The sequence below is a fragment of the Nesoenas mayeri genome (assembly GCF_963082525.1).
Source record: "Nesoenas mayeri genome assembly, chromosome: 33".
Taxonomy (NCBI): Eukaryota; Metazoa; Chordata; class Aves; order Columbiformes; family Columbidae; genus Nesoenas; species Nesoenas mayeri.
Genome location: NC_137573.1, coordinates 21,607 through 34,856, shown reverse-complemented (window position 1 = coordinate 34,856; position 13,250 = coordinate 21,607). Strand labels below are relative to the sequence as shown.

The window sequence follows — 13,250 nt, the reverse complement described above, 5'->3', positions numbered from 1 at the left end:
ACCCACCATTGACCCCACCATGATGGACCACTCCACCATAGACCCCACCATCATCATGTTGACCCCCTGTAGATGCCCCCATGGTCATCCCATCCCCCATTTTGACCCCCAACCCCCCCTAGATCCCCCTCCCACTCCAATAAACCCCCCCAGCATCTCCAGAACCTCGTGTGGGGGCAAATGGGGCCAAACGGGAGCGAAAATGCGCTGAGTCAGCAAATGGGGGGGAATGTGTTGAGTCAACGGGGCCAATGATGGCCCCGCCCCGGCTTCGTTAGGGGGTAATTAGGGCAGATAACGAGGCCAGAGGGAAACTGAGGCCCGGGGGCCAGGGAGGCCACCGTGGAGCTTCGGTAAAGCCGCGTCGGGAGGGGACCCAGGCGTCCTGGCACCCACGAACGCCCCGATCCGCCCCGGGGCGCTGGCAGGGAACCCAGGCGTCCGGGAATCGCCTCCTCCCCCATCCCGGCCCGGGTGAACTGGGACATCTTGAGAGCTGGTATGGGGGGAACTGGGAGCAACTGGGGGGCCCGGACGCCTGGGTCCCCTGGGGTTATTGGGGGGACATAGAGGGGCTCGGATGCCTGGGTCCCTTGGGGTTATTGGGGGACATAGGGGGCTCGGACGCCTGGGTCCTCTGGGGTTATTGGGGAGACATAGGGGGCTCGGACGCCTGGGTCCCCTGAGGTTATTGGGGGGACATGGGGGGCCCGGACGCCTGGGTCCCCTGGGGTTATTGGGGGGACATGGGGGGTACCCAGACGCCTGGGTCCCTTGGGGTTATTGGGGGGACATAGGGGGCCCGGACGCCTGGGTCCCCTGGGGTTATTGGGGGGACATAGGGGGCTCGGACGCCTGGGTCCCCTGGGGTTATTGGGGGGACATAGGGGGCCTGGACGCCTGGGTCCCCTGGGGTTATTGGGGGGACATAGGGGGCCCGGACGCCTGAGTCCCCTGGGGTTATTGGGGGGACATGGGGGGCTCGGACGCCTGGGTCCTCTGGGGTTATTGGGGGGACATGGGGGGCCCGGACGCCTGGATCCCCTGGGGTTATTGGGGGGACATAGGGGGCCCGGACGCCTGGGTCCCTAGGGGTTATTGGGGGGACATAGTGGGCCCGGACGCCTGGGTCCTGTGGGGTTATTGGGGGGGCAAAGGGGGCTCGGACGCCTGGGTCCCTTGGAGTTATTGGGGGGACATAGGGGGCCCGGACGCCTGGGTCCTCTGGGGTTATTGGGGGGACATAGGGGGCTTGGACGCCTGGGTCCCCTGGGGTTATTGGGGGAATATGGGGGGCCCGGACGCCTGGGTCCCCTGGGGTTATTGGGGGGACATAGGGGGGCCTGGACGCCTGGGTCCCTTGGGGTTATTGGGGGGACATGGGGTACCCGGACGCCTGGGTCTCTTGGGGTTATTGGGGGAATATGGGGGGTACCCGGACACCTGGGTCCCCTGGGGTTATTGGGGGGATATGGGGGTGACCCAGACGCCTGGGTCCCCTTGGGTTATTGGGAGGGACATGGGGGGTGCAGGTCCCGGACGCCTGGGTCCCCTGGGACTCCCCTTCCCCCATCCCTGGCCCCTCCCCTATGGCAGGGGCGGGACCACGTGATCTGGCCCCTCCCACTCGGTGACAAACCCACACCCCACCCCACCCCCCCCCCCCCACCCCACCCAGCGCCACCCGTGGGCACCCGGAGGCTGCGACGAGACGTGGGGACACGGGAGGTGACACGGGGGGACATGGGGGGACATGGGGACATGGGGGACACGGGGGACAGGGGGACATGGGAGGGGACACGGGGGACACGCGGTGGGGGAGGAAATGGGAGGAGGAAGAGGAGGAAATGGGGAGAGGAGGAGGAAGGGAAGGAAATAGGGAGAGGAGGAGGAAGGGAAGGGGGTGGAAGAGGAAGAGAAGGAGGAAGGGAAGGAAATAGGGAGAGGAGGAGGAAGGGAAGGGGGTGGGAATAGGAAGAGGAAGAGGAAGGGAAAGGGGTGGAAATAGGAAGAGAAGGGGGAAGGGAAGGGAAGGAAATAGGGAGAGGAGGAAGGGAAGGAAATAGGGAGAGAAGGAGGAAGGGAAGGAAATAGGGAGGAGGGAGGAAGGGAAGGGGGTGGAAATAGGAAGAGAAAGAGGAAGGGAAAGGGGTGGAAATAGGAAGAGAAGGAGGAAGAGAAGGGAAGGAAATAGGGAGAGGAGGAAGGGAAGGAAATAGGAAGAGAAGGAGAAAGGGAAGGGAAGGGAAGGGGGAGAGGAGGAGGAAGGGAAGGGGGTGGGAATAGGAAGAGGAAGAGGAAAGGAAAGGGGTGGAAATAGGAAGAGAAGGGGGAAGGGAAGGGAAGGAAATAGGGAGAGGAGGAGGAAGGGAAAGGGTGTGGAAGAGGAAGAGAAAGAGGAAGGGAAAGGGGTGGAAATAGGAAGAGAAGGAAGAAGGGAAAAGGGGTGGAAATAGGAAGAGAAGGGGGAAGGGAAAAGGGGTGGAAAGTGGAAATAGGAAGGGAAGGGAAGGGAAGGAAATAGGGAAAGGAGGAGGAAGGGAAGGGGGTGGAAGAGGAAGAGAAGGAGGAAGGGAAGGAAATAGGAAGAGAAGAAGGAACAGAAGGAAATAGGGAGGAGGGAGGAAGGGAAGGGGGTGGAAATAGGAAGAGGAAGAGGAAGGGAAGGGGTGGAAATAGGAAGAGAAAGAAGAAGGGAAAAGGGGTGGAAATAGGAAGAGAAGGGGGAAGGGAAAAGGGGTGGAAATAGGAAGAGAAGGGGGAAGGGAAGGGAAGGGAAGGGAAAGGAAGGGAAGGGAAGGGAAGGGAAGGGAAGGGAAGGGAAGGGAAGGGAAGGGAAGGGAAGGGAAGGGAAGGGAAGGGAAGGGAAGGGAAGGGAAGGGAAGGGAAGGGAAGGGAAGGAAACAGGGAAAGGAGGAGGAAAGGAAGGGGGTGGAAATAGGAAGGGGAAGAGGAAGGGAAAGGGCGTGGAAGAAGAAGAGGAGGAGGAAAGGAAGGGGGGTAAATAGGGAAAGGAGGAGGAAGGGAAGGAAATAGGGAGAGAAGGAGGAAGGGAAGGGAAGGAAATAGGGAAAGGAGGAGGAAGGGAAGGGGGTGGAAATAGGAAGAGAAAGAGGAAGGGAAAGGGGTGGAAATAAGAAGAGAAGGAAGAAGGGAAGGGAAGGAAATAGGGAAAGGAGGAGGAAGGGAAGGGGGTGGAAATAGGAAGAGAAAGAGGAAGGGAAAGGGGTGGAAATAAGAAGAGAAGGAAGAAGGGAAGGGAAGGAAATAGGGAAAGGAGGAGGAAGGGAAGGGGGTGGAAATAGGAAGGGAAGGAGGAAGGGAAGGGGGTGGAAGAAGAAGAGGAGGAGGAAAGGAAGGGGGGAATAGGAAGAGGAAGAGGAAGGGAAGGGGGTGGAAGAAGAAGAGGAGGAGGAAGGGAAGGGAGGGAAATAGGAAGGAGGAAGGGAAGGGAAGGGGGGGGAAATGGGAAGGGAAGGGAAGGGAAGGGAAGGGAAGGGAAGGGAAGGGAAGTAACGAGGACGGAAGTGGGAGAGGAGGAAGGAAGGAGGGATGGAAAAGGGATAGAAAGGGGAGAGAAGGAAGGGAAGGAGAAGGAAGGGGCCAAGGAGGAGGATGGAAGGGGAAGTAAGGATGGAAGTCTAGGGGGAGGAAGGAGGAAGGAAGGAGGAAAGAGGGAGGAAGGGAATGGGATGGAAGGAGGAAGAAAAGTGGGAAGGGAGGAAGGGAGGAAGGAAGGAGGATGGAAGTGGGAAGGAAGGGAGGAAGGAAGGAAGGAAGTGGGACACCAGGACACCCATCGTGTCCCCCCCAGGCCATGGAGCTGCTGCCCCACACGCTGCTGCTGCTGCTGCTGCTGGCGGGTACGTGGGACACATATCCCCTCATGTCCCCATATCCCCCTGTCCCCATGTCCCTATGTCCCCCTGTCCCCATATCCCCATGTCCCCCCATGTCCCCATATCCCCCTGTCCCCATATCCCCCTGTCCCCATATCCCATGTCCCCATATCCCCATGTCCCTATGTCCCATATCCCATATCACTTATCCCATATCCCATGTCCCCATATATCCCATATCCCATATCCCATATCCCATGTCCCCATGTCCATATCCCATATCCCCATATCCTATATCCCATATCCCATACCCCATATCCCATATCCCATGTCCCATACCCCATATCCCATATCCCATATCCCATGTCCCCATATCCCATATCCCATGTCCCATATCCCATGTCCCATATCCCCATGTCCCCATATCCCATGTCCCCATGTCCCCATATCCCCATATCCCCATATCCCCAAGTCCCATATCCCATGTCCCCATATCCCATGTCCCATGTCTCCATATCCCCATGTCCCCCTGTCCTCATGTCCATGTCCCATATCCCATGTCCCATATCCCCCTGTCCCCATATCCCGATATCCCATATCCCATGTCCCCATGTCCCATACCCCATGTCCCATATCCCATATCCCCATGTCCCCAAGTCCCATATCCCATGTCCCCATATCCCATGTCCCCATATCCCCATATCCCATGTCCCATATCCCATACCCCATATCCCCAAGTCCCATATCCCATGTCCCCATGTTCCCATATCCCATATCCCCATATCCTATATCCCATATCCCAATATCCTATATCCCATATCCCATACCCCATGTCCCATGTCCCCATATCCCCAAGTCCCATATCCCATGTCCCCATGTCCCCATATCCCATATCGCATGTCCTCATACCCCGTGTCCCATACCCCATATCCCATATCCCATGTCCCCATATCCCCATGTCCCCCTGTCCCCATGTCCATGTCCCATATCCCATATCCTATATTCCATGTCCCCATGTCCCCATATCCCTATATCCCCATGTCCCCATATCCCATGTCCCCATACCCCATGTCCCATATCCCCATATCCCCATATCCCATATCCCATGTCCCCATGTCCATATCCCCATATCCCCATAACCCCATATCCCCATATCTCCATGTCCCCATATCCCCATATCCTATATCCCATATCCCATACCCCATATCCCATATCCCATGTCCCACGTCCCATGTCCCATATCCCCATGTCCCCATATCCCCATGTCCCCATTTCCCATACCCCATATCCCATATCCCATGTCCCCATATCCCATGTCCATGTCCCATGTCCAATGTCCCATGTCCCATATCCCATATCCCATATCCCATGTCCCATATCCCATATCCCCATATCCCCATATCCCATGTCCATATCCCCATATCCCATATCCCATGTCCCCATATCCCATATCCCCCTGTCCTCATGTCCCACGTCCATGTCCCATATCCCATGTCCCCCTGTCCCCATGTCCCATGTCCCCCCAGGTGTCTGCTGTGCCCAGGTCCCCCACGGTGTCCTGGGTGACGACGACCGCATCATCGGGGGGTACCCGTGCGTCCCCCTGTCCCAGCCCTGGCAGGTGTTCATCTACGCGCCCGTGCGCTGCGGGGGGGGTCCTGATCAGCGACACCTGGGTGCTGTCGGCCGCACACTGCAACCGCAGGTGGGGACAACGGGGGACAACGGGGGGACAATGGGGGGACAGCCCTGGGGACACCCCGTGGGGATGGGGACACTGTGGGGACAGCAGGGGGACACCACATGGGGACATTCATGGGGATGGGGAAACTGGGGGAGATCCCATAGGGATACAGTGTGGGGATGGGGACACCATGGGAACACCAAGGGGACACTGACGGACACCCCATGGGGACACTGTGGGGATGGGGACACTGGGGACACCCCATGGGGACACAGTGTGGGGATGGGGACACTGGGGTCATCCCATGGGGACACAGTGTGGGGATGGGGACACCATGGGGACACCATGGGGACACCCCATAGGGACACAGTGTGGGGATGGGGACACTGGGGGGAACACCATGGGGACACAATGTGGGGATGGGGAAACTGGGGGGGACCCCATGGGGACACAGTGTGGGGATGGGGACACTGTGGGGACACCCCATGGGGACACAGAGTGGAGATGGGGACACCATGGGGACACCCCATGGGGACACAGTGTGGGGATGGAGACACCATGGGGACACAGTGGGGACACCCCATGGGGATGGGGACACCATGGGGACACTCTGGGGATGGGGACACCATGGGGACACCATGGGGACACCCCATGGGGACACTGTGGGGATGGGGACACTGGGGATACCCCATGGGGACACAGTGTGGGGATGGGGACACCGTGGGGACACAGTGGGGACACCCCATGGGGATGGGGATACCATGGGGACACCCATGGGGACACAGTGTGGGGATGGGGACACTGTGGGAACACCATGGGGACACTATGGGGACACCCCATGGGGACACTCATGGGGATGGGGACACCATGGGGACACCACGGGGACACCCCATGGGGACACAGCGTGGGGATGGGGACACCATGGGGACAGCAGGGGGACACCACATGGGGACATTCATGGGGATGGGGAAACTGGGGGGGACCCCATGGGGACACCTCATGGGGACACCATGGGGACACCCCATAGGGACACAGTGTGGGGATGGGGACATCATAGGGACACCCCATGGGGACACAACGTGCGGATGGGGACACCATGGGGACACTGTGGGGACACCCCATGGGGACATTCATGGGGATGGGGAAACTGGGGGGGACCCCATGGGGACACAGTGTGGGGATGGGGACACCATGGGGACACCCCATGGGGACACAGTGTGGGGATGGGGACACCGTGGGGACACCCCATGGGGACACAGTGTGGGGATGGGAAAACTGGGGGGGGACAATGTCCCCACATCCCCCCATGTCCCCCCACCCCCCACTGTCCCCATGTCCCCCACAATGTCCCCATGTCCCCAACCCCCTCTCCACCCCATATCCCCCCCACTGTTCCCATGTCCCCCACTCTCCCCATGTCCCCCCATATCCCCACATCCCCCAATGTCCCCACATCCCCCCATGTCCCCCACAATGTCCCCATGTCCCCCACTGTCCTCATGTCCCCCCACTGTCCCCATGTCCCCCCATCTCCCACTGTCCCCACATCCCTCACTGTCCCCATGTCCCCCACTCTCCCCACATCCCCCCCAATGTCTCCATGTCCCCCCATATCCCCACATCTCCCCCAATGTCCCCACATCCCCCCATGTCCCCCAATGTCCCCACATCCCCCAACGTCCCCATGTCCCCCCATGTCCCCCATTGTCCCCACATCCTCCAGTGTCCCCGTGTCCCCCACTCTCCCCATGTCTCCCACTGTCCCCCATTGTCCCCATGTCCCTCCATGTCCCCCACTCTCCCCATGTCCCCCCATCTCCCACTGTCCCCCACTGTCCCCATGTCCCCCACTGTCCCCATGTTCCCCACTCACCCCACATCCCCCACTGTCCCCATATTCCCCACTCTCCCCACGTCCCCCATTGTCCCCATATCCCCCCCATTGTCCCCATGTCCCCCCACTCTCCCCACATCCCCCCACTGTCCCCATGTCCCCCACTCTCCCCATGTCCCCATATCCCCCCAAAGTCCCCATGTCCCCCACTCTCCCCATATCCCCCAATGTCCCCACATCCCCCCATGTCCCCCAATGTCCCCACATCCCCCAACGTCCCCATGTCCCCCCATGTCCCCCATTGTTCCCCATTGTCCCCATATCCCCCCATTGTCCCCATATCCCCCTCTGTGTCCCCATGTCCCCCCATGCCCCCCACTCTCCCCATGTCCCCCACTCTCCCCATGTCCCCATATCCCCCCAAAGTCCCCATGTCCCCCACTCTCCCCATATCCCCCAATGTCCCCACATCTCCCTATGTCCCCCCATATCCCCACATCCCCTAGTGTCCCCACTGTCCCCATTGTCCCCATGTCCCCTCAGAGGGCTGCGCCTTCGCCTTGGGGAGAGCGACCTTCAGCGGCGCGAGGGGACGGAGCAGGAGCGCCGGGGGGCGCTCACCATCCCCCACCCGGCCTACGACCCCTCCACCCTGCAACACGACCTCCTATTGGTCAGACTGGACCGGCCGGCGCAGCTGGGACGCGCCGTGCGGCCCCTCCCCCTCCCCCGCTCCTGCGCCCCCCCCGGTGCCATCTGCCTCGTGTCGGGCTGGGGGACCGTCACCAGCCCCCAAGGTGAGCCCTGCGACCCATAGGGACCTGTAGTAACCCCATAGTAAACCTGTAGTAAACCTGTAGTAACCTCATAGTAAACCTGTAGTAACCCCATAGTAGGCTGGGGACCATCACCAGCCCCCAAGGTGAGCCCTGCGACCCATAGGGACCTGTAGTAACCCCATAGTAAACCTGTAGTAACCCCTTAGTAAACCTGTAGTAACCCCATAGTAGGCTGGGGACCTCACCAGCCCCCAAGGTGAGCCCTGTGACCCATAGGGACCTGTAGTAACCCCATAGTAAACCTGTAGTAACCCCTTAGTATACCTGTAGTAACCCCAAAGCAGGCTGGGGGACCTCACCAGCCCCCAAGGTGAGCCCTGTGACCCATAGGGACCTGGAGTAACTCCGTAGTAAACCTGTAGTAACTCCTTAGTAAACCTGTAGTAACCCATAGTAGGCTGGGGACCATCACCAGCCCCCAAGGTGAGCCCCGCGACCCATAGGGGACCTGGAGTAACTTCGTAGTAACCCCATAGTAGGCTGGGCAACTGTCACCAGCCCCCAAGGTGAGCCCTGCGACCCATAGTGAACCTGTAGTAACCTCGTAGTAATCCTGTAGTAAACCCATAGTAGACTGGGGGACCGTCACCAGCCCCCAAGGTGAGCCCTTGACCACATAGGATACCTGTAGTAACCCCATAGTATCACCATAGTAACCCCATACTGTCACCATAGTAACCCCATAGTAAACCTCTACTAACCCCATAGTAGGCTGGGGAACTGTCACCAGCCCCCAAGGTGAGTCCTGCGACCCATAGGATATCTGTAGTAACCCCATAGTATCACCATAGTAACCCCATAGTAAACCTCTACTAACCACATAGTAGGCTGGGGGACTGTCACCAGCCCCCAAGGTGAGCCCTGCGACCCATAGGATACCTGTAGTAACCCCATAGTATCACCATAGTAACCCCATAGTAGGCTGGGGACCTCAGGAGCCCCCAAGGTGAGCCCTGCGACCCATAGTGAACCTGTAGTAAACCTGTAGTAACCCCATAGTAGACTGGGGAACCATCACCAGCCCCCAAGTTGAGCCCTTGACCACATAGGATACCTGTAGTAACCCCATACTATCACCATAGTAACCCCATAGTAGACTGGGGGACCATCACCAGCCCCCAAGGTGAGCCCTTGACCCATTAATAGTAACCCAAGCTGTAGTTGACCCCATAGTAAAGCCATAGTAAGTCCATACTAATATTAAACCAACCTATAGTAGCCGAGATTAACCCACAAGTAACCGGGTGATCTATAACCTCCAAATAACTGACGTTTAAGCTGTGAGTAACCTATGAGTAACCCATGAGTAACCCATGAGTAACCTATGAGTAACCTATGACTAAGGTCAGGATGACCCCGGCAGCCCCCCGGGGGGTGTCGCGGCCACCCTAAACCCCTCCCCCTACCTTCTCCCCCCCCCCCACCCAGTGACCCTCCCCCGTCACCTGATCTGCGCCTACGTCACGGTGGTTTCGGAAGCCGAATGTCGGCGCGCGTACCCCCAACGTGTCACCCCCCAGATGCTCTGCGCCGGGGCGGGCGACCAGCGCACCGACACCTGCCAGGTAACCCCAAATCCCACCCCCCCACACCCCCAAATCTACCCTGACAAAAGGGACCCCCCCCCCAAGTCCCCCCATTCCCACCACAAACAAGGAGCGTTGGCCCGAGAGGAACCTCAAGTTCTCAAGACCCACCCAATGTTGTGACCACCCCATTCCCACCCTAAGGACCCCCCAAATCTACGTGTCCCCCCCAAATCTACATGTCCTCCCCATATCTATGTGTCCCCCCAACTCAAGGTCTCTTGGTGTCCCCCCAACTCAAGGTCTCTTGGTGTCCCCCCATCCCCACGTGTCCTCCATCCAAGAACCTTCTCCCCCAATGGCTCAACGTCACCCCCACATGTCCCCCAGCCCTCGGGGGGGTCCCCAACTTTGTGTCCCCCCCATAGAGTGAGACCCACAAAGTAACCCAGGGGGGACCCCAAATCCCAACCCATGTACCCCCAAGACTCCCCATGGTCACCCCACCATGACCAAGGAGCCTCCATGGTTGGCCCAAGAGGAACCTCAAGTTCTCAAGACCCCCCCAATGTTGTTTCCCCCCCATTCCCACCCCAAGGACCCCCCCAAATCTACGTGTCCCCCCCAAATCTACATGTCCCCCCCCAAATCTATGTGTCCCCCCCATATCTACATGTCCCCCCAACTCAAGGTCTCTTGGTGTCCCCCCATCCCCACGTGTCCTCCAGCCCAAGAACCTTCTCCCCCAATGGCTCAACGTCACCCCCATGTGTCCCCCAGCCCCACATTGGGGGGTCCCCAACATTGTGTCCCCCCCATAGAGTGAGACCCACAAAGTAACCCAGGGGGGACCCCAAATCCCCACCCATGTACCCCCAAGACTCCCCATGGTCACCCCACCATGACCAAGGAGCCTCCATGGTTGGCCCAAGAGGAACCTCAAGTTCTCAAGACCCCCCAATCTTATTTCCCCCCCATTCCCACCCCAAGGACCCCCCCAAATCTACATGTCCCCCCCAAATCTATGTGTCCCCCCCATATCTACGTGTCCCCCCAACTCAAGGTCTCTTGGTCACCCCACCATGACCAAGGAGCCTCCATGGTTGGCCCAAGAGGAACCTCAAGTTCTCAAGACCCCCCAATGTTGTGACCCCCCATTCCCACCCAAAGGACCCCCCAAAATCTATGTGTCCCCCCATATCTACATGTCCCCCCAACTCAAGGTCTCTTGGTGTCCCCCCAACTCAAGATCTCTTGGTGTCCCCCCATCCCCACGTGTCCTCCAGCCCAAGAACCTTCTCCCCCAATGGCTCAACATCACCCCCACGTGTCCCCCAACCCTCGGGGGGTCCCCAACTTTGTGTCCCCCCCCACAGGGCGACTCGGGGGGTCCCCTGTCGTGCAATGGGACCCTGCAGGGCATCGTGTCCTGGGGGCTGCAGACCTGCGCCCTCCCCGGCCACCCCGGCGTCTACACGCGCGTCTGCGACTACGTGGGCTGGATCGAGAGGACCATGAGGGCCAATTAGGGGCCACCAATGGGGATGGGGGGGGCGGGGCTACCATGGGGGAGGGGGCGGGGAGACAAAGGGTTGGGTTGTTATGGGGGTGGGGACATGGGGTTGGGTCACCAGGGACAATGAGGACATGAAGACCAAGATCTGGGTCACCATGGAGCTTGGTCACCATGGACTATGACTATGGACACAAGGACAAGGGGCTGGGCCACCAGACCATGGATCTTGGCCACCAAAGTCTATGACTATGGATAGAAGATCTGGGCCACCATGGACCATGGATCTTGGCCACCATGGACCATCGATCTTGGTCACCATGGACTATGACTAAGGACAAAGGTCTTGGCCACCATAGACCATGGATCTTGGTCACCAAAGTCTATGACATGGACAGAGAGATCTTGGCCACCATGGACTATGACCATGGACACAAGGACAAGGGTCTTGGCCACCACAGACCATGGATCTTGGCCACCATGGACTATGGACACAAGGACAAGGGTCTGGGCCACCAGACCATGGACCTGGGCCACCAAAGTCTATGACTATGGCCAGAGAGATCTTGGCCACCATGGACTATGACCATGGACACAAGGACAAGGGTCTTGGCCACCATAGACCATGGACCTTGGCCACCATGGACTATGACTATGGACACAAGGACAAAGGTCTGCCCACCATGGACCATGGATCTTGGCCACCAAAGTCTATGACTATGGCCAGAGAGATCTTGGCCACCATGGACTATGACCATGGACACATAGGACAAAGGTCTTGGCCACCATGGACCTTGGATCTTGGCCACCAAAGTCTATGACTATGGATAGAAGATCTGGGCCACCACGGACCATGGATCTTGGTCACCATGGACTATGACTAAGGACAAAGGTCTTGGCCACCATGGACCATGGATCTTGGCCACCAAAGTCTATGACTATGACCAGAGAGATCTTGGCCACCATGGACTATGACCATGGACACAAGGACAAGGGTCTTGGCCACCATAGACCATGGATCTTGGCCACCATGGACTATGGACACAAGGACAAGGGTCTGGGCCACCAGACCATGGATCTTGGCCACCAAAGTCTATGACATGGACAGAGAGATCTTGGCCACCATGGACTATGACCATGGACACAAGGACAAGGGTCTTGGCCACCATGGACCATGGATCTTGGCCACCAAAGTCTATGACTATGGATAGAAGATCTTGGCCACCATGGACTATGACCATGGACACAAGGACAAGGGTCTGGGCCACCATGGACCATGGACCTTGGCCACCATAGACCATGGATCTTGGTCACCAAAGTCTATGACTATGGCCAGAAGATCTGGGCCACCATGGACCATGGATCTTGGCCACCATGGACTATGACCATGGACACAAGGACATGGGTCTGGGCCACCATGGACCATGGATCTTGGCCACCATGGACCATGGATCTTGGCCACCAAAGTCTATGATGAGGCCACCAAGATCTGGGCCACCACTGATTGGGTGACACGGCCGTGACGTCACAGGGGGGGGGCGTGGCTTTGCACTCTGGGGGGTGGGGCCAATAAAGCAGCAGCAAAAGCAACCCGGGGTCTGTCCGTCCGTCTGTCCGTCCCAGCGCATGGTGGTGGCCAAAGCCCCCCCAGATATGGCGGGAGGTTCTACCAATCACGTCTTTATTGAGCCGTGGATAAGGGGGGGACAGGGACCCCCCAATTGGGGAGGGGGTGACATCGGGGGGGCGGTGACCTGAACGTTGACACCCATGGTTGCGGCCACCAATGGGAGTGTGATGGTGTCAGGCCCCGCCCCTAAGGGTGGGCGGGGCCATAGGGGGGGACATGGGGTGACCGACACCCATGGGTGGAGCCCTGAGAGGGGGGAGGGGACAACTCGGGGTGGGGGGGGGTCAAGGTGGCCGTTGGTGGCAACGGCCAATGGGGAGTCAACTGGAAGAGGCCAAGCCAACGGTTGGCCAATGGGAGAGCAGACGGCCCTGATCTACTCAGT

The 13,250-nt window shown here is 59.0% G+C and overlaps 1 protein-coding gene across 1 annotated transcript; it reads left to right on the top strand.

The window, feature by feature from the left end:
* Positions 1–3,817: 3,817 nt before the first annotated feature.
* On the top strand, positions 3,818–11,251 carry LOC308051179 (kallikrein-14-like; the record flags this gene model as incomplete). The annotated part of the gene is made up of 5 exons (XM_080361529.1): positions 3,818–3,863; positions 5,366–5,432; positions 7,901–8,154; positions 9,625–9,761; positions 11,099–11,251. 5 exons carry the CDS (start codon positions 3,818–3,820, stop codon positions 11,249–11,251), a joined length of 657 nt encoding a protein of 218 aa, XP_080217655.1.
* Positions 11,252–13,250: the final 1,999 nt, after the last annotated feature.